We start from the raw sequence: 21,691 nt of genomic DNA, 5'->3' as shown, positions 1-21,691 counted from the left end.
TAGAAACAAGCTGGTTCAAAGTGGGGTTTTTGATTCTTACTGCCCTAAGGCTCTGTACAACAAAAGAAAAAGTTCCCCAGAAAAAGTATGGGATGGTTGGTGTTTTTTGTATTCTAGAAAGAACAGTACTGCTTTAATAACCTCTGCATTTCTTTTGTGGATCAAGTTCTTTCTTTTAAAAGAAAAAGTACTTTTGCTATGCATATCCAGACCTCTTTTTAGATGTATAAAAATAAATGCACTAAATCCTTTTCATGTTATAAGAAAAGATACCTGGACTTCCATGTAAATAGTTATAGTCCTTATTGAGATTTTAAATGAATAACAAGCAGTTCTTTTCTGTGAACCGCCCTGAGAACTCCAGGTATAGGGTGGTATATAAAGCCTATTATTATTATTATTATTATTATTATTATTATTATTATTTCTAGAGTCCACTGGATCACTGACAGAACCAAAGCTCCCAAAAGGAAAACTTGGGTGAGAGATGGGGAAATAATTTTATAACTAAAGGAAGTCAGGTTGGGTCACATTTTTCAAACAGACTTCACAGAGTAATCCTGATGTAAATGTTTATTAGCAATGGTATCACAGCTTTTTAAGTACTGTGTAGTTCTCATCACTGAAAAGTTCAGACCAGTTGTAATGCTGAATGCAAACCCACACATCTTTCCAAGTACTGTACCACACAGTCTGCTTTATTTGTCCAAATAGGAGGAACAAATTCCTGCAGAAACAGCTGCATTTACTCTGAATGCAGTCCTGCACAGCAAAAATGATATTGATGGCACCAAGGCACGCAGATAGAAATACAGAGTTATGGCCATAGGAACGACTAGCATAATCAGGCCACACACACAGCCTCTTCAGACAAACTTCAGACGCATCCCACGTTGCCTGCCCCTCCCATTGCTACTGCATCTTTCTCTGCAGTGCATGGGAGATGCCAACACCCTAGTCATGAATGTTACCCTTTTATACTTTGTGTGTACACAGGCACAAGTATGAAAAGGAAGCATGGTCATTAGGACTGGGGCATCAGCAGCCACACATGAGGGAGGAATGGCCTTCAAGGCACCAAGCCTGAAGGAGTAAAACTGACCAAACGGGATGGGCATATCTGTTGACAGACACAATGTCACACCCATCAATACTGGCAAACTTGAAGACACAAAAAGATACATATGGAATGCATTCTTGTAGTGCTGGATTTAAACAAGCTATAGCTTAGGGTCCCACTCTCTTGGGGCCCCCCCAAAAAATGTAAAGGAAAAATAACCACTGGATGTACATTTCTAAAATATAAGATAAAAAACAAATAAAATAAAACCTACATACAGCAACAGTGTTTTGTGTTGTGTAGACTCCTATTTGTTATGTGTGAATGGCTATTAGGTCCATAAATTACCATATAGCATATATTCAACACAAAAAAAACCAGCAACAATTTGTTGTTGACAAAAGACAGCTGGACATATAAAGGGCCCCATTACCTTCAGTAGCTTAGGGCCTCATCAAACCTAAATCCAGCCCTCCATCCTTGTATGAACCAATTACTGTCAAGATCCAGAAGTCTTTATGCATCAGTCAAATATTACTTCACTTTTCTAATGTCCTCCTCCCAGAACTAGGGAAAAAATGGGAATGGGACATTTAAATAATGCCATCACATTGCTGCTGCTTTTCTGTTAGGTGTCACTGGGCCCCTCCAGACATGCTTTTTATTGTGCATTCATTATGATTTGTGTTCATGATGCTATTGGATAGTCATACGTGAACCCGCGTTCAATAACGTGGTAGTATCAGGGAACCATCACACACAAAAACACTTAAGTGGAATAAATTCACCACAAACCCACTCTTCTTGTCTCAAGAACATGTTGTAGAGTACACCCATAATAAAACATTAGTCTGGAAGTGCCCACAGAATAGTTTACTTGTTCTCTCCAGAGTCACAGTCCCATTCTCTATATATCATAGCACACCATCGAAGAAAATAAACCCAAGGTACTTACCATCTGTTTATGGCTTGGAAAGAAGGTTTGCTCCACAAGAGGGAACTTCTCAGGACCCAGAGAGTTGAAGATTTTAATTAGCTGAGAGAACTAAAATGGAAAGAAAGAGGATTCATGTAACTTAACAAGCACATACATATAACAATTCCTATCCTCAGGGGTGGACTTTGGTAATCATATTTGGTAATCATGACAACCATATGTCAGGAGTGCTCTGATGGTGTTTCCTGCTTGGCAGGGGGTTGGACTCGATGGCCCTTGTGGTCTCTTCCAACTCTATGATTCTATGATTCTATGAATATGGCAACCTGAGCAAGGACAAAATCTGCTCCCCTCCTATTTCTTATTTTTACAATAACTTCTTTTGGTAGATTTGCTTTTAAAATGGATATTCTGAATATTATTATTATTTTGTGCCCCCTCATCTCAGCACCCTATGGGGAACTGCCCACACCACCCTAAATCCAGCACTGTTGTCCTGCCCAAGGCCATCATCTTCTGCCCCAAAGAGCAAGAGCAAGAAATGGAACCTGCAGTAGGGGCATAACGATTCCTAAACCACTCCTACTGAGTTCTATGCGGAAGCACAACCTTGGGACAACTTGGGACATAACTGAGATGCACAAAACCAAATATTCACAATAGACACCGGCAATTCCAGGAGCAAATTTATGTCCCCCCCCCCCCCCAATGTCAAGGCATACTCCTTGACAAGCTCCCCAGTGAATGGATCCTACAGATAAAAGTAAAGTTCATTTGGGAACAATACTTTGCAAAGGGCAAAAATTTAGAGGCCAATTATGGGCAGCAGCAGCAGGAGGAGGATTGTTTTCCTCTCCCGCTTGTGCTCCAAAAAAATCCCACCTGTCATAATGAAAGGCCTTTTAACTTAGGGTGCTTCTTAGAAAATTAAAGTGCACATACTCTTCGACCCCAAAGAAGTGCAAAAATTATATGGCATGGTTGTATGCCTCTCGGATATTGCTGGTCTTCACCATTTGTCTAAATAAACAAAACTATTCCTTCAGGGGGGAAATTAAATATTTGAGAAAATCCAGAAATCTTCCAACAGCATGTGACAGTGTAAAAAGTCACCAGCAAGCCCAGTCAGAGATCAGTGCATGCAGATAAATAAAATAGCCTGCCATTTCCCCCTGCAATTATTGTTGGCAACACAGGTTGTTGACCCAGCATAAAGAAGCGAGATTGCCTCTCTTAACTACTTACACTAACCCTGAACATCTGATGAGAAAAGCAAAATGAAACTGTTTTGACTAGCTCAGTGAGCAAACATAAGAAGTTACAGCTGTGTGTTTAAGTGTGTGTATATGAGAGAGAGAGGATAGACACAACAAGCAAAAGAGGAGTGTATGTTAGTCACCGTACAATTATGTAGCACATTCAAATATAAAAACATGTGTGATCTATCTTTTATATGCATGCTGCAGTTCACATGGGGGCAATCTGCCATTCCTTCAGCAGGTTATGCCAGTCCCTGGTCCCAAACTTGTACAAAGCAGCAGCACACACAAAAATGTTTATTTATTTGCTTCCAAAACGTATACCCTGCTTTTCAAATGCATTTGCATTGCTCATGGCAGCTGCGTTGCACTGCTCACAACCTGGGCACAGGTAGAGAAGGCCCTCTTTTTCATTCTGACTCCATCATGCTTCAGACACTGGTGTGACACTGAGAAAGGCCTCTCCAAGAGATCTAAGAGAGCAAATAGGCTGATAGGGGAGGACCTCACAACATATCATTTATATATTTTGTATTTGTAAATGCTTTTAGCCTGCACTGGAATGCATGCTACCACATACCAAGAATGGGGTATGAAATGCACTTCACATGGATGACCTATAGTAGCTTTCCTACTTCGCTTTGGAAAAAAAGATATAAAGAAAGAAAAATAAGGAAAGGTAATTAAACTTTCACTGTCTCTGGAGGGCCAGCAGAGAAAACAACATTTAACAGAGAATATTTATCCATCTATGGTGGTACCAGTTTGCTATCTCTCCCAGCTGCTTCTCTCTGTCAGCGTACATTGTAGCCTTCTTTATCTTTGAACTCTGAAGCCTTAGTTTTAATGGGCATCTTTAGAATGTACTTGTGCCCACCTGAAACAAGTTAATGGGGAATAATAACCTTTTGCTGAATTGTTTTCCTTGCTTGCTTTGCATACCTTAGTCAAATATACTAATTCATTAATTAATTGTTATGTTTGTGTGACCACAATAAGTAACATTGGTAGAGTGCTTTGCTAATTCCAAGTAGCATGAAATACCATCACACTGTGGACAATCTAGTACCATATAGGAAGGTTAAATTTTGACCATGGAAGTAGAATAAATAAATAAAGGAAAACATGCTAATCTGAGTGAAAATAAAGAAATAATCTTGTTCTGCAACTCAAGACTTGTTTATTTCTATGTTGTATATATAGCACATTTTCAGCAAAATATTGATGAGCAGATGCCTAATTTCAAATACTTACTTTGTAGCTTACATATCTGCAATAGAGTAATATTAATTCCCAAAGTTTGCTGTCTCAATTTCTTAATAGTCTGCTATAATTTCAGGTCTGTATTCCTTGCCAGAGATGACCTCAGCAATGTTAAGTTGTGCTTGAAATGCATATCTGACCCATATTCAATCAAGTAAGCCAAAAACTGTTTCCAATGCCAGTTTGACCTCTTTGATTTTATTAAGCAGTAGTGGGAGAAAGTAGAGTCTATGAGCTCATGAGGACTTAAAGAATCTGGGCAGCCCAATACCATAAATCACATTATGATTATGATTACACAGTACAAATATTGTATGCCGCGCATCCCAGGGGACAATGTGAAGGCACCTGGGACTACCACCTTGCTGAAGCTAAGCAAGTCTGGCTTTGATCATTGCCTACATGGGTAGCCACCTGGGAACCAACCATATCTACATTCGCTTGAGTCCCATGATGGAAGAAATACAGGATATAAATGTAATAAAATATACAAAAATCCTGCACTTGGCAAATAAAGAACAGCCATGCTTTTCTGCCCCCATCCTGGTTTTATTAGGGGGAAATGGCACACTGTGTTGTGATCCCTGCTTTCCATTCAGTTTTCAGAATTTAAAATCTGCTCTGGAGAATTGGGGGAACAGGTTTGGGGGGGGCACAAGGGAAAGAAAGCGGGGCAAGTTCCATTGTGCAAGCAGTAATACTTGTGCTGAAGGGACCATGGCCTCCCAGTACTTTGAATACCACCCCATGGATCTGTGGAGAGAAAGTAACGTTTTAGTCAGACCCTGAAACCTGCAGGATGTATCAGTGCCAGAAGTCTAAGCCTTTATCAGGTAAACTATTTGCACATGGCAATCCTCCACTCTTCCAGATTACTTAATTCCAGGCCATTGGAAAATCCAGTGTGTGGTTGCCACATGCCAGACAAACAACACTTATAAAGTACTGAGTTGCCTGTGACAATGTTCTCTCAGCAAAAGCCCAAGGCCCGCTTTCCTCAGTTGAGCTATTTGGCCTGTTAGGTATTGAGTTGCACAGAATCCTCAGTCTCACAGCATACCTGGTGTGCTTGAAACAAAATAACAGCAAAATAATTTAGATTTACCAAAACAACCAAAGTATTAAATTGGGAGCTTCTTGCAGTACGGGGATCCTCAACTCCCCTCTCATTTCATGTAAGGAAGCTTAAGAATGGCACCTACCACCCAGGGCTTGCTGCAAAAATTGTAGATGGAGAAAAGAGAATTGACGCTGTGGACTCCGCCATATTGGAGGCCAATGATGAGGCTGCGGAAGTCCTCTCCTAGTGCCATGCTGTAAGCATGCTGCCGGATGAGAACAAAGTCAGGCTTGAAGGATCTAGAAGACATAATCCGAGGACATTTATTAAAAGTCAGTCAAGTCATCCACTTCCTATCAATTACTTTCTTTTTTGCTTCCAATGCTTTTCCTTCCTATAATTCTAAGATTTCAAAAAAGCACCAGTCATTGTTATTATATTAAAGACATCAATAAATAAAATCCTTCATTTTAGGATTTACGAAACAGAACTGAGAGGACTCCAGGTACATTTCTCACAGTTTCCATTATGGGCTCAGACAGGAAGGCTCATACAGGAATGATCTACAACAAGAACTAAAGATAATAAATTAGGAATGGAAAAGTGTCTTTCCAGCCGTTCTCATGTGAAAACTTTGGATGGGTTTGGTGGCAATTTTTTGCAATGTGCTGCACAGATGACAGAGCAAAAGCAGTTGCTGAATTCTTAAAGCTGGAGACCAATTTAAAGATCACCACATGGCATTTATGAATGAAAACATCTATCCATTAAACACATATGTTCACTTATTAGAGAATGTTTTCCCATAGAAAACACAAAGTGAGCATTGTCTGTTTTGTCATAGGTTGCATATATACCATACATTTAAAGCATAACCCCCCCCCCGAAACCTGTTGTTTGTTAAGGGTACTGAGGGTTATAGCTCTGTGAAGAGTAAACTACAGCTCCCATAATTCTTTGGGAGGGGGAGTACCTTAAATGTGCGGGGTATATGCAGACACAGACTCCCTAGTTGATAGAAGAGTTCTCCTTTTGAGGTTTGCTTATTTATTAACTAAAATATTTATATACTGCTGTATAACAAAAATACATAGCAACAGTTTATACCTACCTACCTATCTACACCCCCACCAAACTTTTTATCATAAAAAGTTAAGAACAAGTTAAAAGCAAAAAGAAGTTAAAATCAAGCACCAATAGACCATTGTGGGAAGACTGCTGGTCTGAATCTACCTAGGATAGAATAGACAAGTATAGAAGAGATGCTTCTCACCTCTTTAATTCCCCTCCCTTGTAGATTAAATATAAACATTTTAAAGCAGTTTTATACCTTGAGCTGTTTATTATTCAGGGTGTTTTCTGATGAATTGGGTTCAAACTTGGGAAAGTGTTTTAATATTTATTGGGTTACTTTTATTTCATTTCCTTGAATTACTTTTTAGGCACAGTTTTCATCACAAGAAGAGCTCTGCTGGATCAGACCCAATATCAAACCAGTCCAGTATCCTGATTCGTACAGCAGCCAGCCATGCCTTCAGGACGCCCACAAGCCAGAAGCAGTGTCTGGGGTAAGGCAGAGCCACTGCGCTAGCTTCCAGCCAGGTGGGTCACCATTGCCTGCTGAGAGATGGGTGAGGTGGTGGGTTGCCCAGTGCATTTGTTTCCTGTTGATTCCCCTGCTGCCTCACCCCTCTCTCTCCTGGTAGGCAACAGGCCCTCACCTGCCAGGAACCTAGCATAGAGGCTTAGTCCCACCTGGCTATACGCCTTCGAGAGATTATTTTCGCATCTGTTGTGGGACACCTGAGTATTGTAGAACACGAGTGAGCAGTATTTAGATCAGAAGCTACTGATAGATCTTGGGGTGATTTGCAGTGTTTCTTATTTATTTTCACTTCATAAAATGTATTTACTGCTTGATTGTTATAACAAACGAATTACACAAACCGGTTTACAAAAACAATAAATGAATAACAATCAAGACATTCAACAAAATTAAACCAGCAATAAATTAACTAGCTGTTGTTTCCCTTTTATTATAGGTCCTTTGATATTAATGTTAGCTCTTAATGTTGCTGCCATATAGGACATCAGGCCAAATGGGAAGGCCTAACATGCTGAACTAGGCCCGGGGCGAGGTTCCCCATAACTGCCTCACACAGGCAAGATTCAGGTAGGTAGGCATGTTGGTGTGACGCAGCCTAAATTAATTAATTAATTAATTTTAAAAATGTCCAGTAGCACCTTAGAGACCAGCTAAGTTTGTTCTGGGTATAAGCTTTCATGTGCATGCACACTTCTTCAAATACACTGAAACAGAAGTCACCAGACCCTTATATATAGTGGGACAGTGGGATGGGGGTTTTCTCAGAAGGGTAGGAGGAGATGGGTGATTGACTCAATGGGTATGGCAAACCTGTTGACTATTGTTAAAGACCACAATTAGTCCTACAGGAAAAAGCAAGGGACCAAAAATATCTTTAGCATATGTAATGAGACAAGAATCCAATATCTCTATTCAGACCAGGTCTGAATAGCTTATACCCAAAAGCTTATACCCAGAACAAACTTAGTTGGTCTCTAAGGTGCTACTGGACAATTGTTATTTATTCACACAGGCAAAAAAGAGAGGCCACCACATTCAAGAATCCCTGCTTGGCTGTCCGGGTTCAGGACCTGCTGTGGGCTTGAACCCTGACAAGCACCATGCTCAGCTGACCAGCATGTTTTGACTAAAGAGGAGATTTGGAACTGAACTGTTTTCTCAGGACTCAGGGCAAAGCAGGGAGAATAAATAATTAGGCAATAAGATGTGACAGGCTGCACACTGCTGTGGTATTATTGGCCTCCTCAGGCAAAGTTCTGAGGCATAAATCCAGCATATATGTCACTTCAGCTAGCTGGGAAGAACGATAATCTCCCAAAGAATGTCCTTTTTCAGGTGTGCCTGAGCTAATAGGAATCAACAGTGATGACCTTAGAACAAACCCCGCGATGCACTGCGGCACATCATGGACATTCATTCACGTGGGTCTTACTGAAGTAACAGGGCAGTATTCCTTTATCCTTTAGTGTAAATAGCTGAAATCATATTACAGTCATATGTGACAGAGACTTCAGGTGTAATATCCTTAGTGTTCTTTGGTTCAAGTAATTGCTGTGATGGCTAAATAAAAACCCAAGACTACAGTGAATCTGAGTCAACTATTCACAGTTTCACAAACAGTGTTCAGCCAAAATTGGCAGCTGCCACAACTCTCTATATTTTCTGACATACAAAGGCTTGTCTCTGACTTGCTGAGCTTTGGAGACATTCACAGTATCCGAGATGCAAATTATAGCTTTAGTCCCCCTAACTTGAGCCCCCTGCAATCTTTTTTCTTTTCTTTTTTGGGTAAGAGGTGAAGGTTTAAAACTTCCTTCTCCCTGTGATTCCCCTTGTGCTGCTCAGCTGAATGGACTTTCAAGAAGGAAGGAAGGAAAGTAGGAGAAAGGAGGAAGGAAAGTTTTTTGGGGGGAGCTGCATCCCTTCTTAACTGATCTGTGGGAGAGTATGCTATGGGCCATGTGTGAATAAGCAGTGGGTCAGAAGCAAGTCAGGGAGTGGAAATTGCAAACTGCTGAATTAGGGATAGGGGGAAAAGCATGTTCCATGGAGACTATGCATACTGACTGGAGAATGTGCATATTGCCCGAAAAATACACAAAAGCAGTTGAGATATGCATATTCATGAAGGCCTGTTGGAGATTATGCATATTGGCCAGAGAATGTACAGAATTCAGTCAAGATTTGCGCATTCCCCAAAGCCTGTTGGGAATTATGGATAATGGTTGTGAGAATGTACAAAAATCCTCCCCCCCCCCATATGTAGGAGAAGAAAAGATCTCATTCAGTGTAAATGATATGTACAACTCTAAATAAAAAGAAATGTATATCATGTAAATACTATTACCAATATAAATATAGCATAAATACAATTACCAATAAGTTATTTTCTAATAATGTTCCTATGCTATGTAGGTGACTATCTTCTTGTGCCTTATGGTGCAGATACATGACACACATTATACAATCTAGTTTTATCATATTCACCAGCTCTCAGATCCTCAAAATTCAATCTTTTATGCTAGGAGTTCTTTTTTCCAGTGGGAATATTTCCTAATGAACTTTTTTTTTTTTACATAAGCAAACAATTAAACAAGTGGGTTTGTAAGTAAATCATAATTTAAGCAGTGGGTCTCTAAGTAAATTGTATCTGGTTATAACATTAATTTTGTTTCTTACAAACCCCCAAATGGACCTGATTTGGGGGCTGATGCCCTCCCATTTCCCCTTTATGTTTTAAACATCCTGCCCTCAAATACATTATTTATCTTAATCAGCCATTATTTATCTTAATCATTACTATACCTACTGATAGATTGTCTAACAAAGATGTATCTCCTATTTCCTCATTATAACAAACCATTAAAAATGGTGACTCAATTTTCTCTTGTATACCTGTTCTCAACATTGACCATATTCTTTGACTTTTATCAGTTCTTTGTGTATAAATACTATTTTTTTTCTTGCATGCAGAATAAGTAGTTTTCTTAAATCTATGCACTAAATACAATTAAACAGGATTCTCCAGGGAATCCTTCCTTGATATCAAGGTAAAGGTAAAAGGTAAAGGACCCCTAGACGGTTAAGTCCAGTCAAAGGTGACTATGGGGTTGCGGCACTCATCTTGCTTTCAGGCCAAGGGAGCCAGTGTTTGTCCACAGACAGCTTTCCGGGTCATGTGGCCAGCATGACTGAAACGCTTCTAGTGCACGAAGGACCGTGACAGAAGCCAGAACACAGTAACCGCCATTTACCTACTTGCCACAGCGGTACCTATTTATCTACTTGCACTGGTGTGCTTTTGAACTGCTAGGTTGGCAGGAGCTGGGTCAGAGCAATGGAAGCTCATCCCGTTTTGTGGATTCGAACTGCCGATCTTATGATCAGCAAGCCCAAGAGGCTCAGTGGTTTAGACCACAGTGCCACCCACTCCTTTATATACCAAGGTAGCATACATAAGACACTCTCATTTTATCTCCACAACAAGTTAGGCTGAGAGTTGGTGCAAACCTAGTCACAAAGTGAGCTTCATGGCTGGACAACGATTTGAACCATATATATATATATATATATATATTTGCTTTCGTAGATTTTCACGGGTACAGGAATGCAGGTTTTGGTGTCCTCGGGTGTCTTCCCGTGTAAAAGTTGGGGTGTCTAGGCGACGTTTCGACGAGGTCTCACTCGTCATCTTCAGGCTGGTGCTTTCAGCTGGAAGGTTTCCTCCCCGTAGAGGTGAGATATTTGCTTTCGTAGATTTTCACGGGTACAGGAATGCAGGTACATTCCTGTACATTCCTGCATTCCTGTACCCGTGAAAATCTACGAAAGCAAATATCTCACCTCTACGGGGAGGAAACCTTCCAGCTGAAAGCACCAGCCTGAAGATGACGAGTGAGACCTCGTCGAAACGTCGCCTAGACACCCCAACTTTTACACGGGAAGACACCCGAGGACACCAAAACCTGCATATATATATATATATATATATATATATATATGCACCATAGTGGATTTTATGTAGATCTTTATAACAACTTCACAGTTATATCTCAGGATAAAGTTCAGATGTTATTTGGAAAGGGGTGTGTGTTTGATTAAAAATGAACCAGAAGGGGAAAGGGGGCTTGGAAAGTGGATTATTTCCCAGGATCAAGTGAAAGTCATCTGGAGTTCCATATGTGAACAACAGAGTAGAATGAGACCCTCAAATGCTAACCTTTGTTTCCACCCCCCTTTCAAACTAGACTCAATAAAAGGCCATGATGAAAGGAGGCAAATTATGATAAGAATGATACATGACCAAAAACAAAACAAATTTAAATAGGGCTTTCATCTTTCCTGTGATTTAACTATCAAAAACCTGGGTCCTGGTGAGCGATAACTCCTTCAGATAAGGAATATGGGATGTGAAAGAACTTGGAAGGTATTAATACCCCCAATCTTTCCCTGCCCTTGTCTGCTAACAGTATTTTTTATTTTTATTTTCTGGCAGCTGCCTCCACTCCAAATGTTTTCCCAATAACTGTCAGCATCTTTCTCACACATAGGCTGGACGCCAGCTGCTGAGGAGTTAAAGAGGGACATTATTCATCCAGAAGATAAGCAAACCCACAACGAGAGTAACCCCCCTGCCCCAAGCAGCTGTTTAATAGCAGCAACTGGAGAAGAGACGGCAAAAGGCTGAGAAAAAGAGAGAACTTTCTATCCCCCCCCCCGCCACTTTTTAAAGAAATCATGGTGATGGTGACAGATTAAGTCAAAGTAATTTGTATAACTGCATAATTTCTAGACCTTATATATATCAATCTGTCTGGGATGCTTATAGCTAGATCCCATGAGCCACCCTATTGTCAAGTAAGAGTTTTAACATGGGATGAAACGGCTGCTGTGTCATGACTAGCAATATAGCACTCATATTTATCCAGAAAAGAACATTTCAAGGCGGGTAAAGGTATTTGTACACTACCAATAGTCATCATTGTCAGGTGCAATATAGATGCGAGGCTGCTGAAGAAATCCCAGTCTTCTGACAAGCAATATTTCAGTTACATTGGCACCTAATTTGTTTCCTGCCTCAAGGTGTTGGTGATGCCATTTAAAGCCCCCAAACACTTTGGGACTCAGATAAATTAAAGATCATATGTTTCCACATGAACCTACCTACATTCTATAGTCATCAGAACAGGCCCTCTTACCTCTTCCTGCCACTCCATGATGGCAAGACATAGTTAATGGTTTATTGTAAATGCACAGGTATCTCCAGGTTCAATCCTCCCTAGTGTAAGCAGGAGCTGCAAATCATAATCCCTGTTTTAGTGCTATGTCTGAACCTGGGATTGTGGAATGTTTTGTCTTGGCTTCTGGCCATGATATGTTTGAGCAAAACAAACCATGGTTTCTGATTTGGACATTACAAAACTGGTCATTTGAAATCAACATCTACATTTTCCCCTTCCTCACTTCTTCAGCTTCAGGCCACATGCATCTCTTCCATCTTTGTTCTGGTTTTTGTCTCATTCCCTCATTCCCCTGAGTTAATTCATTCCTCCTTTTCAAACCTACACTACCTCCTGTTTCCCTTGGCCTGCTGCCTTCTCACCAAGCTACTGATTTATGCTTCTGGGCAGGGTTGAGAAGACTTCAGGGTTGCATGATCTGCTAGAGCCCCAAGACCCGCCAACTAGAGCCAGTTGCACAACACATAAACTTAGAATGAAAGAATGCTGAGTCCAGGAAATTGTTTTGTGTAACCATTTGGGATGAAGCCCACAAGCCTTCCACCCAAAAATGCATTCCTAGTTACCTCCCCCCTCAACATTCTCACCCTTTAGGCTGGTGTTTTATGGCAGGTGTCTTCTGCAACATGCAATCGACAGAATAATAGTTTGTTTGTAGAGGATCCATTCTGCTTCATTATTTATTCTGTGATGTTCCCCCAGTGCCACTACATGATTGCTACCCATAGGTGTTATAATGCATCCAAAGTGCACAATGATGGAGGGGCATATAATGCAACAAAATGTGCCAATAATAAACTGGAATATTTGTTACAGAATTTCTGCAGGAAGTCACAGGATGTGCACTAATTGGAATTCAAGAACTGAGAGTGCCTTAAAACTTTTGCGGGAACAAACAGTATTGAGAGCGGGACTGCGTATGTCTGCTCCAATAGCATCACGAGCACAAATCACAATGAACGTGCAATCAAAAGGATACTTTCTTTCAGCAATATAACTGGGGCCAATTGTGTTAAATGGGAATGCAAAATCCTTGCTGATCAACTTTAAATCACTCAAAGATCTACAAGTAGATCCTATTCTGCCTTCTGCCCACCCTAGGCTCATGTTTCTCTCCCTTCCCACGCACCACCCCTCCTTCCTTATGGCTCCAATTTACTCTGCTCCGCCTAGGATATTATCAGCAGTTCAGCCAATGGCAGCCAGAGAATGTCTTCTGCTCCTCCCCCCTCTTTTTCAGTCACTTCCATCGTAAAAGCTCTATAGTGTGTTTCAGTACAGAGTAATACAATCTGGGCTAACACTGTGCAAAATGTGGATTTCTGTTTTTATACACAACCCTGTTGGAAATATAGACACATGCCATGAAAAAGGAAGGTAACTTGCTTTAATATAGCAGGTTTCCCCAGCGTGCAGAGTAAGAGAAGGCAGTGAATATGGTTTTATTCCATGTATTTTATTAATGTGGACTGTTTCAATAATTGTTTTAACTACCACTATTTATGTATTACTGTTGCATTTGCTTGTCTTATCATTCTAATAATCTTGTGAGCTGCCATGAGTACATTTTCTTGGCAGGAAGGTGTGGTAGAAAGCCTAGCAATAAAATTTTTTTTAAAACATCATGAAGTTGTCATAAGGCCGTGTATATTCAGGCCACAGACAATCTGGAATTCCTGTGCAGCAGGTCACAACTGTGTCAACATTACACACTAGGACTGGCCAACCAGAATCGATAGGAAAGTCACTTTTAATTAAAGGATGAATAGATTTATACCAAGGAAACAGAACAACCCTTGACCTCTCCATAGTTCTGACAGGGGAATTTTAGCCAACCACCATGGTAAGAATGAATGCATTTATACAAAAGCATTGAAATACAAACAGAGACCACAGCATTAAACCACTCCCTCCTGGCACTAACAATCCCTTTAGGGGATTTGCTCTTCTCCAGGGCTTGACTCATTGCCCTCTCAGCTTTTGTTATCTCCTCTTGATCAGGCAGGAAAACGTGGTTCTTTATACCAAGCCAGGCCACTGGTCCATCTAACTCAGCATTATTTACACTGATGGACAGTAGTTCTCAAGGTTTCAGGTGGAGGTCTCTCCTAACCCTACCTGGAGATGCCAAGGATTGAACCTGGGACCTTCTACACTAAGCTACCACTAAGATATATTGATCTACAATGACTACTACTCTTGTGTTTGATCTGTATCTTGGTTCCCATTATCTGTACCCTGATTGAAAAAGGCTATAGAGCCCCATAGGTGGTTCTCTAGATCAATCATTGTGGTATATCCATTCTGGTATATCTGGGCTTTATCATACTAAATGCATTATACTAAATGGTAGTCCTCACAGCAGGAGAGATTTAGCTTAAAATGGTACTGAAGTTAGCTGCTAACCTATAAACACAGGTTAACTCACATTTGTGCAAGGAATAAATTAACCAAGAGATCACCGACAGAACTTTATCAAATCCTCATACTCAGAGCCGGATTTAGGTTTGATGAGGCCCTAAGCTACTGAAGGTAATGGGGCCATTTATATGTCCAGCTGTCCTTTGTCAACAACAAATTGTCACTGTTTTTTGTGTTGAATATATGCTATATGGTAATTTATGAGCAAATAAGCAAACTAGTGATATTTTAGGGAGCTGGCTAGCAGGCCAGCATTACTTACATCATAGGAGCCTACACAACGCAAAACACTGTTGCTGTGTGTAGGTTTAATTTTAGTTGTTTATTTTATTTCATTTGTTTTTTAGCTTATATTTTGGAAATGTACATCCAGTTTTTCCCCCTTTAATTTTTTTTTGGGGGGGGCCCCAAGAGAGTGGGACCCTAAGCTATAGCTTGTTTAGCTTCTAAGTAAATCCGGCACTGCTCATACTATATTTTTGGCCTGAAATAATAATAATACCACAATATCGAATTCAGTGTTTCTATCTTTTGGCTGATAGGTACAAGTTTATTTTTACACAAAGGTTTAAAAGGGGGCTTGTGTGAAGGGCAGTGTTTTCAGGTCATTTTCAATTCCAGTTGTCCACACATGCGGGCAGCTTCAGCCCATAATACCCCAATGGGCATCAACCTAATAGATGTACAAAAGAACGTGTTCAAAATTAAAAGCATCTTCAAGTTATATTTTACGATGAATATTATGTAAGGTATGATAAATGCCTGCCTGCTCTTGACTTGCCTAGGATTCTGGACAATGAGAGGTAGGAGTTCAGTCTGGAACATTGGACGGAAATCTGTTTCCTGCCTCCGCACAGATTAATTTGAAGGCTATGGGAATGCTTTCTTTTTTTCTGAATGAAGTTATAGAGGAGGATAAATTAGGGATCCTTTCCAACAGACCCATTAAAAGCATGCTTTCAGGCTGACACTGGAAAGCGTGTGAATCTCTTTTCACTCCCCCACCCAGTATCTTCTAAATTACTCTAAGGGTGGTAACACAAGACGGTCGTGCTGTGTTTCCCAAGGGCCAAACTGGCACATGTGTTGAACAAATGCTGAGTGTTTGCAGCAGTATGTCAGAGCAGATATATGTCAAAACACATGCCTTGGGCCACATATGCAAGAATGTCATCCTGAGCACACCTACGCGCTCATTAACAGCCAGATCCACAACACTACTAAGGTGAAGTAATTGGAGTTCAACTTTTCCTACCTCAGTGAGTCCGATGGGTCTGAACTGGGTTAAATTTTGTATTCTGGATTGGGCTGCTACGCTCCACAACACACACATCACACACACCCATGTGCTGTCAGACAGAGAAAGTTGTATACAGCCCCTTGCAATTGCTGTGAGGTGGTTTATCACTTGTTCAGGACAGAGAAAATAAAATAACCCCAGAGGACACAAGGAGATGTGAAGTGGGAGGTTATTGGTTTGTGGGTTTTTTGCTCTTGTTTTTATTATGCATTTTGTGTTTTTATCTTGTATTTTTATGTTATGAGATATACGGATGAAGGGTGGTATACAAATTTTAGGAAGAAGAAGAAGAAGAAGAAGAAGAAGAAGAAGAAGAAGAAGAAGAAGAAGAAGAAGAAGAAGAAATGTAAGGGATGAGTTGAGTAGGACGAGTACAAATTCTAACCCACCCCCCTCTCAGCTAAGGGCCTAGGAATTCAGATAAGAAAAAAGACAACTGTATCCAAAATGAACAGACTGGGAAAAATTAAATGAGTTCAGCAGCTAGCATTGCTGTGCACACCCAGACATCAATAAGTTTTTGTGTCTCAGAAAAAGAATAGTTGCTCTGTTTCCCTGGATGTACTGTAACACAAAATTCATCCATATGTACTTTTCCTTTGCTATGTTTTTCCCATTCTCGTTGCATTACAATGCATGCCTGTGAAAAGCAGGCACAACCCTGAGGAAATTGCTTTCATGCTAATCAAAATTGTGGCGTAGACTCCTGTAATTTGAATAGAATTGTGTCTTGTGAACATCATTCATGGTCCCAACTCCCCATCAACACCCACAGCCTCTTCTTCCCCTGCAAATTCCCAGGGAGTTTGCTCACATAGAGATGCTTGTATTTGCATTTTGTGTTGTATAAAAATAAACAAAACTTAATTGTTATCCTGCTAGAATCACAGAGACTGAAACTTTATACCAAATTGGACCAGCAGTCAATCTTGCTCAGTACTGCTTACAGTGACTGGCCTGGCAGTCATGGTTTCAGAGAGGTGCAAAAGACCTACCTGGAAATATCTGGTTTTGAACCTGAGACCTTTGCAAACGAGGCATGTGAGCCACAACTGAAACACATGCTTTCTTAAAGAAGGCACTTGAGATCAAGTGGTTACATTTTGCAAGAATCCTTTTAAAATACTGGTTCACAAAAGGAATGGCCATAAAATGCAAGGGACAATCCACTTATACATTTTTTGACCCAGGGAATGAGAATGGGGTGGGCTAAGGTAAGATGGCAATGTACTTTGGATATTTGTGGATATAATTTTCTAGCAGTATGGACACACTCCAAAGTAACACTGCTCCGCTTTTTCAAGATCCAGATTACTATGAAAAACTGCTTCCAAAAGAATCCCTTTCATCAATTAACAAATACACAAACCATCAGCCCTTGCTTCCTGAAGTCCTGACTTCTTCACATTCCATCAGGCTGGTCAGCCCATAACAGGTTGCTCATAATTGTCCATCCCAGATAGTAGGAAAAACACAGAGGGTGGAATTCAGTGTTGGACGATTACAAATGCTCCTTGGGTCATGGAAAGTGTGCAGAGGGACTGGGGAAGCTCTGTTGCACAAGCAGAGGTCCTTGTGCAGGGCTTCCACTGATGTGGTTTATTAGGTGAATCCCACCCAGATTGGTTTTTTTAAAACAGCAACAAGATTGAGATTAATTGTAAAGGGGGAGAAGTTAATTTCAATCACCTGACCACTTTGGTGCCATTCCTCATGACTTGCATGTCCACCATACAGCCAGTGCCTACATATGAAGCCAAGTTCAGTTCTGAAAACTCTGCCTAGAGTGGAAAAATAAAAATAAATGAGATTATTTGATAACAGCAGAAAACACATGAAATAAAACTGACCTATTCCTGGATTTCACTTTCAAACGGAATGTTTGTCTTAACAAGATTTCTACCAGCATATTTAATTAGTAGTGATTTGTTTGGCAAATGTAAACTGTTTATGGTACAACATTAATGAAACATGATTGATAACCCTGAGTTGGCATTACTGTAATTGTAAATAAAGGCGGATTTAAGAGTGGTCAGCACCAAATCCCAAGAGGACATCATCTGACTTGGACTTAAATGCCTATTTAGTCAGGATAGTGTCTTTACATTGTTATTTGCTATTGGCGAGAATGTAAGCAAGTGAGGGAACTGGGCTGAAGCAATTGTTGTTTATTATATTTTTACCCAAGTGTTTGATCTGAATCAGAGATGAGGAATCAGTGGCATTGCAGATGTTGGTGGACTACAACTCCCATAATCCTTTACCATTGGTTGTACTGGCTAGTGCTGATGGAAGCTGAAGCCCAACAACATTTGGAGGATCTACTGGACTCTGCCTTCTCCCAGGCACACAGATGGTAACTGGCACTAAAATCACAAAACCATACTTATACACATCTGGTTTCTCTGTATTGAAAGCACCAGTTGATTTGTAAATTAGGGGGATCAGGCTCATGCCTACTTGCCTAGAAACCTTTCTAAGAAATCAAGGAAATGGGAAGATTTGGGAGTGGGGGATGCAGAGGGTTATATAGTGATAGGGGGAATGGCACAGTCCTCAAGTTATGTGCTGTTGTGTTGCAACTTGCAAATAAACAAGGTGTACTAGGGTGTGGTGGCGAATGGTTTATACCATTTGGAAAACTGCTGGGAGTTTAGGAGATAAAAAAAGGCAGAGCCAGGAAGAAATTGTATATTTTCCAAGCAGATAACTCAAAAGAAAGCCTGACTTTTTTTCACGCCAAGTGTGAAATCTGGCGTGTCAGGAAAGGAGCAGAAGCAACAGGTCAAAAGGTAGCCATGGTGTGTGGTGTGAGAGCATATACAGAAGGTGATGGAAAAGAAGAACCAGTGCTGAAGGCCTTCTTTTCCAAAGCGAATAACTTGCAGGGGGGAAACACTATTCGTCCTTCTGTGCCTTCTGCACAAAGCAGGCCATAGTAGAAAATTAGAATGCGCCAAGGGGGAACTGAGATGTTATAAGAATTAAGAAGGCAAACATGTTAATACATTTCAGAATTGTTCTGGGGTGTCTTGAGAAGGTGTCTGTGGATGCACCTTTGCATACTTGCATCCATACTTAATGGAGTCTGACAAGAAAACAGGTGGGAAGTGATGTTGTTTGCAGAAGTGTTAAATTGTTCAGACGTTTTCTTCTAAAATATTCTACTATTTTTGCTTTTTTTTAAAAAAAACTTAAACAGCAGCAACTTTCTCCCCTCAGAAAGGCCATGTTTTCACCTACAGCAAGCAAAGTATGAAAATCTGCAGCGTGATTCAGCAGGCACCTGGAAAAACACTCCAGGCCTTGATGAATAAACTACCATAACAGAAAACCAAATTAAATCTGATGTAAGCCAGCTCAAAATGCTTCCTTAATTTCAACTGCCTCCTAGCTGAAATGGTCAGGCACCTGCAAAACAAGTACTGAGTTGCGTGCCTGAGCCAATTTTTGACAGATTTTCATTGCCCACTAACCTGTTCCACTCGGATTTCAAATTCCCCATTCACCTTCTTCCCTTGAAAATATTTAGACCTATGGAGAAAACGAGAGAGAGAGAGAGAGAGAGAGAGAGAGAGAGAATTAAATAGATATAAATGATGCTTTTGATTGCTTTTTTGTTCGGCTGTTTTTTCCTTGATGTTGAAAAACGTGAGCCTCAACTTCGGAGCCAATTCAGACATAGAGGTTGGTTCAGACTAAAGTACAATCCTAACTATGCCTATTCAGAAGTAGGGATGGGCAAATCTGTCAGTATCTGTTCTCCAAGTTTCTCATTGTTCCAATCTTAAATTCAGAAATTCACCTTTCTGCAAAAAGTTGACTAAATAAAAATCCTCATGAAAATGCAACTTTCTCCTAGTAAACATTTTTGTATCCAGTTTTGACTGATATGCATATTTTTGCAAACCTTTCCTCCTAATATAATCCATTTTTGAATGTTATTTGCAAACTGAAGCAATTCCCCCACATCCCTATGTAGAATTCAATGGGGCTTACTTCCAGATATGTGAGGTTAGGACTGCAGTCTCAGTCAGGCTTAGAGGGGTCCCGTGGAATCAATGGGACTTAAGTTAGCTGTTATTTCAATGGGTCTCTAAGCACGAGTAAGTCCATGTCATATTTTGCAATCCCAAAGTGATTTTTCAAAATTGATTCTATGTAAATGGATGGGCATAAAAAAGGCAGCACGCATTTACAAAATCTGTGCTCGGGGCTGATTTGTTTTTGGCTGTAAGAATTCTTTCTGTGGAGGGGAAACATGTTTGTAGTTATCTATCCTGTTTCATTGGGACCGCCAAAGATAATAACAATTCCTGAACAGGAAGCATATCAGTAAATAAACTAGTATTACAATTGATCTTTTTCCTCTATATTTTTCCAGGGCCTGACCTCTTGGGTCTACCCACCCTGCTTCCCGCCCCCCCACTCCGCCCTTCTGCAGAGCCAGATTCATCCCAGCCACAAAATGTTGGCTGCCACTCTCCCAGATGCTCCTTAAGGGCTTTTGTATAACATGCAGCAACAATTTTGCTTTACACATTATTCAAATTAGTGCATTGTTGGCCTGTCCCCTGTTACTAAGGCCAGACAGCATGCCAGAGATACACGCAAGAGGGTATCCGTTTGTTGCAACAGCATGGAAATGCTTATTACAGGCTTGTTTTCAATGGAAACCATCCATATGAACTTTGGGAACAGGTTAACTTGAAAGCCACATGAGATCCATAAATCAGGCCATGTTTCCTGACGGTCAGCCCAGGTTCACTCACGGGTCCCAGCAAACCTTGCCGTGTTTCCTCTACAACTGTACCTGTTTTCTCATTATGGCTGACATCCACGAACCATTTTAGCAGGTGTTCAGTCCTATAAATCCACTTTAGTTGTAAAGGGTGCACAGAATGCTGTGCACTGCCACAGCTAAAGCAGCTCATTTCCTGGAGCTATGCCATCTGCAACTGCAAACACTTAATTATAAGATATTCAGCCTTCCTTTGAGCCAGCCTTCCTTTAAGCCTGTGGTACCCAACATGGTGTCTTCCAGATGGCTGGTGCAGTCAACAGGTGTTAATCAGGGCAGTCAACACAAGCCAGCATTCCCAAATGGTCAGGGATGACGGGAGTCTAACAACACCTGAAGGGCACCACATTGGCTATCCTTGCTCTAAGTTATCACAGACTTTTCTCCAGTCACCTATGAACTATGGTCACGTTTCTGGCCTGTCAGAAGCAGGCCAACATCATTTTGGCTTCTATAACAATATCTCTCTGGTGGTTCAAGAGAAAGGCAGAAGCCTAGGCAACTGATCTTCTCAATAATGTTTTATCTTAAGTGTTTGGTTTCATTTTGACATCATTTTATGTTTCCCATCTCTCACAAACAGGCATATACACCCAGGATACCACCTTGGTCTTTTAAACAACAGGCAAAGAGTCTGGAGCAAACACCAGCAATCACTCTCGTAGTTGGAAGAGAATGCACTCCTGGCCCTGCTTATATGTTAAATTTACCCTCCCTATGCTCATTCCTAATCTCTGCCACTTC

At 40.7% G+C, this 21,691-nt stretch overlaps 1 protein-coding gene across 4 annotated transcripts in view; it reads right to left on the bottom strand.

Moving 5' to 3' along the window:
- The window catches only part of SYN3 (synapsin III), a 194,613-nt gene that overhangs the window by 135,238 nt on the left and 37,684 nt on the right, over positions 1 to 21,691 (bottom strand). For all 4 annotated transcript variants that reach the window (XM_083400762.1, XM_083400759.1, XM_083400760.1 and 1 more), the window contains exons 3-6: positions 19,623 to 19,680; positions 17,836 to 17,927; positions 5,722 to 5,878; positions 2,016 to 2,105 (exon numbers count right to left, since the gene is read on the bottom strand). In XM_083400762.1, coding sequence (XP_083256888.1) covers positions 2,016 to 2,105; positions 5,722 to 5,878; positions 17,836 to 17,927; positions 19,623 to 19,680 — 397 coding nt within the window. The remainder of the gene's footprint in view (positions 1 to 2,015; positions 2,106 to 5,721; positions 5,879 to 17,835; positions 17,928 to 19,622; positions 19,681 to 21,691) is intronic.

The sequence above is a fragment of the Podarcis tiliguerta genome (assembly GCF_965153285.1).
Source record: "Podarcis tiliguerta genome assembly, chromosome: 10".
Lineage (NCBI taxonomy): Eukaryota > Metazoa > Chordata > Lepidosauria > Squamata > Lacertidae > Podarcis > Podarcis tiliguerta.
Note: the sequence above shows the minus strand (reverse complement) of the source record. Positions and strands in the feature narration are given on the sequence as shown.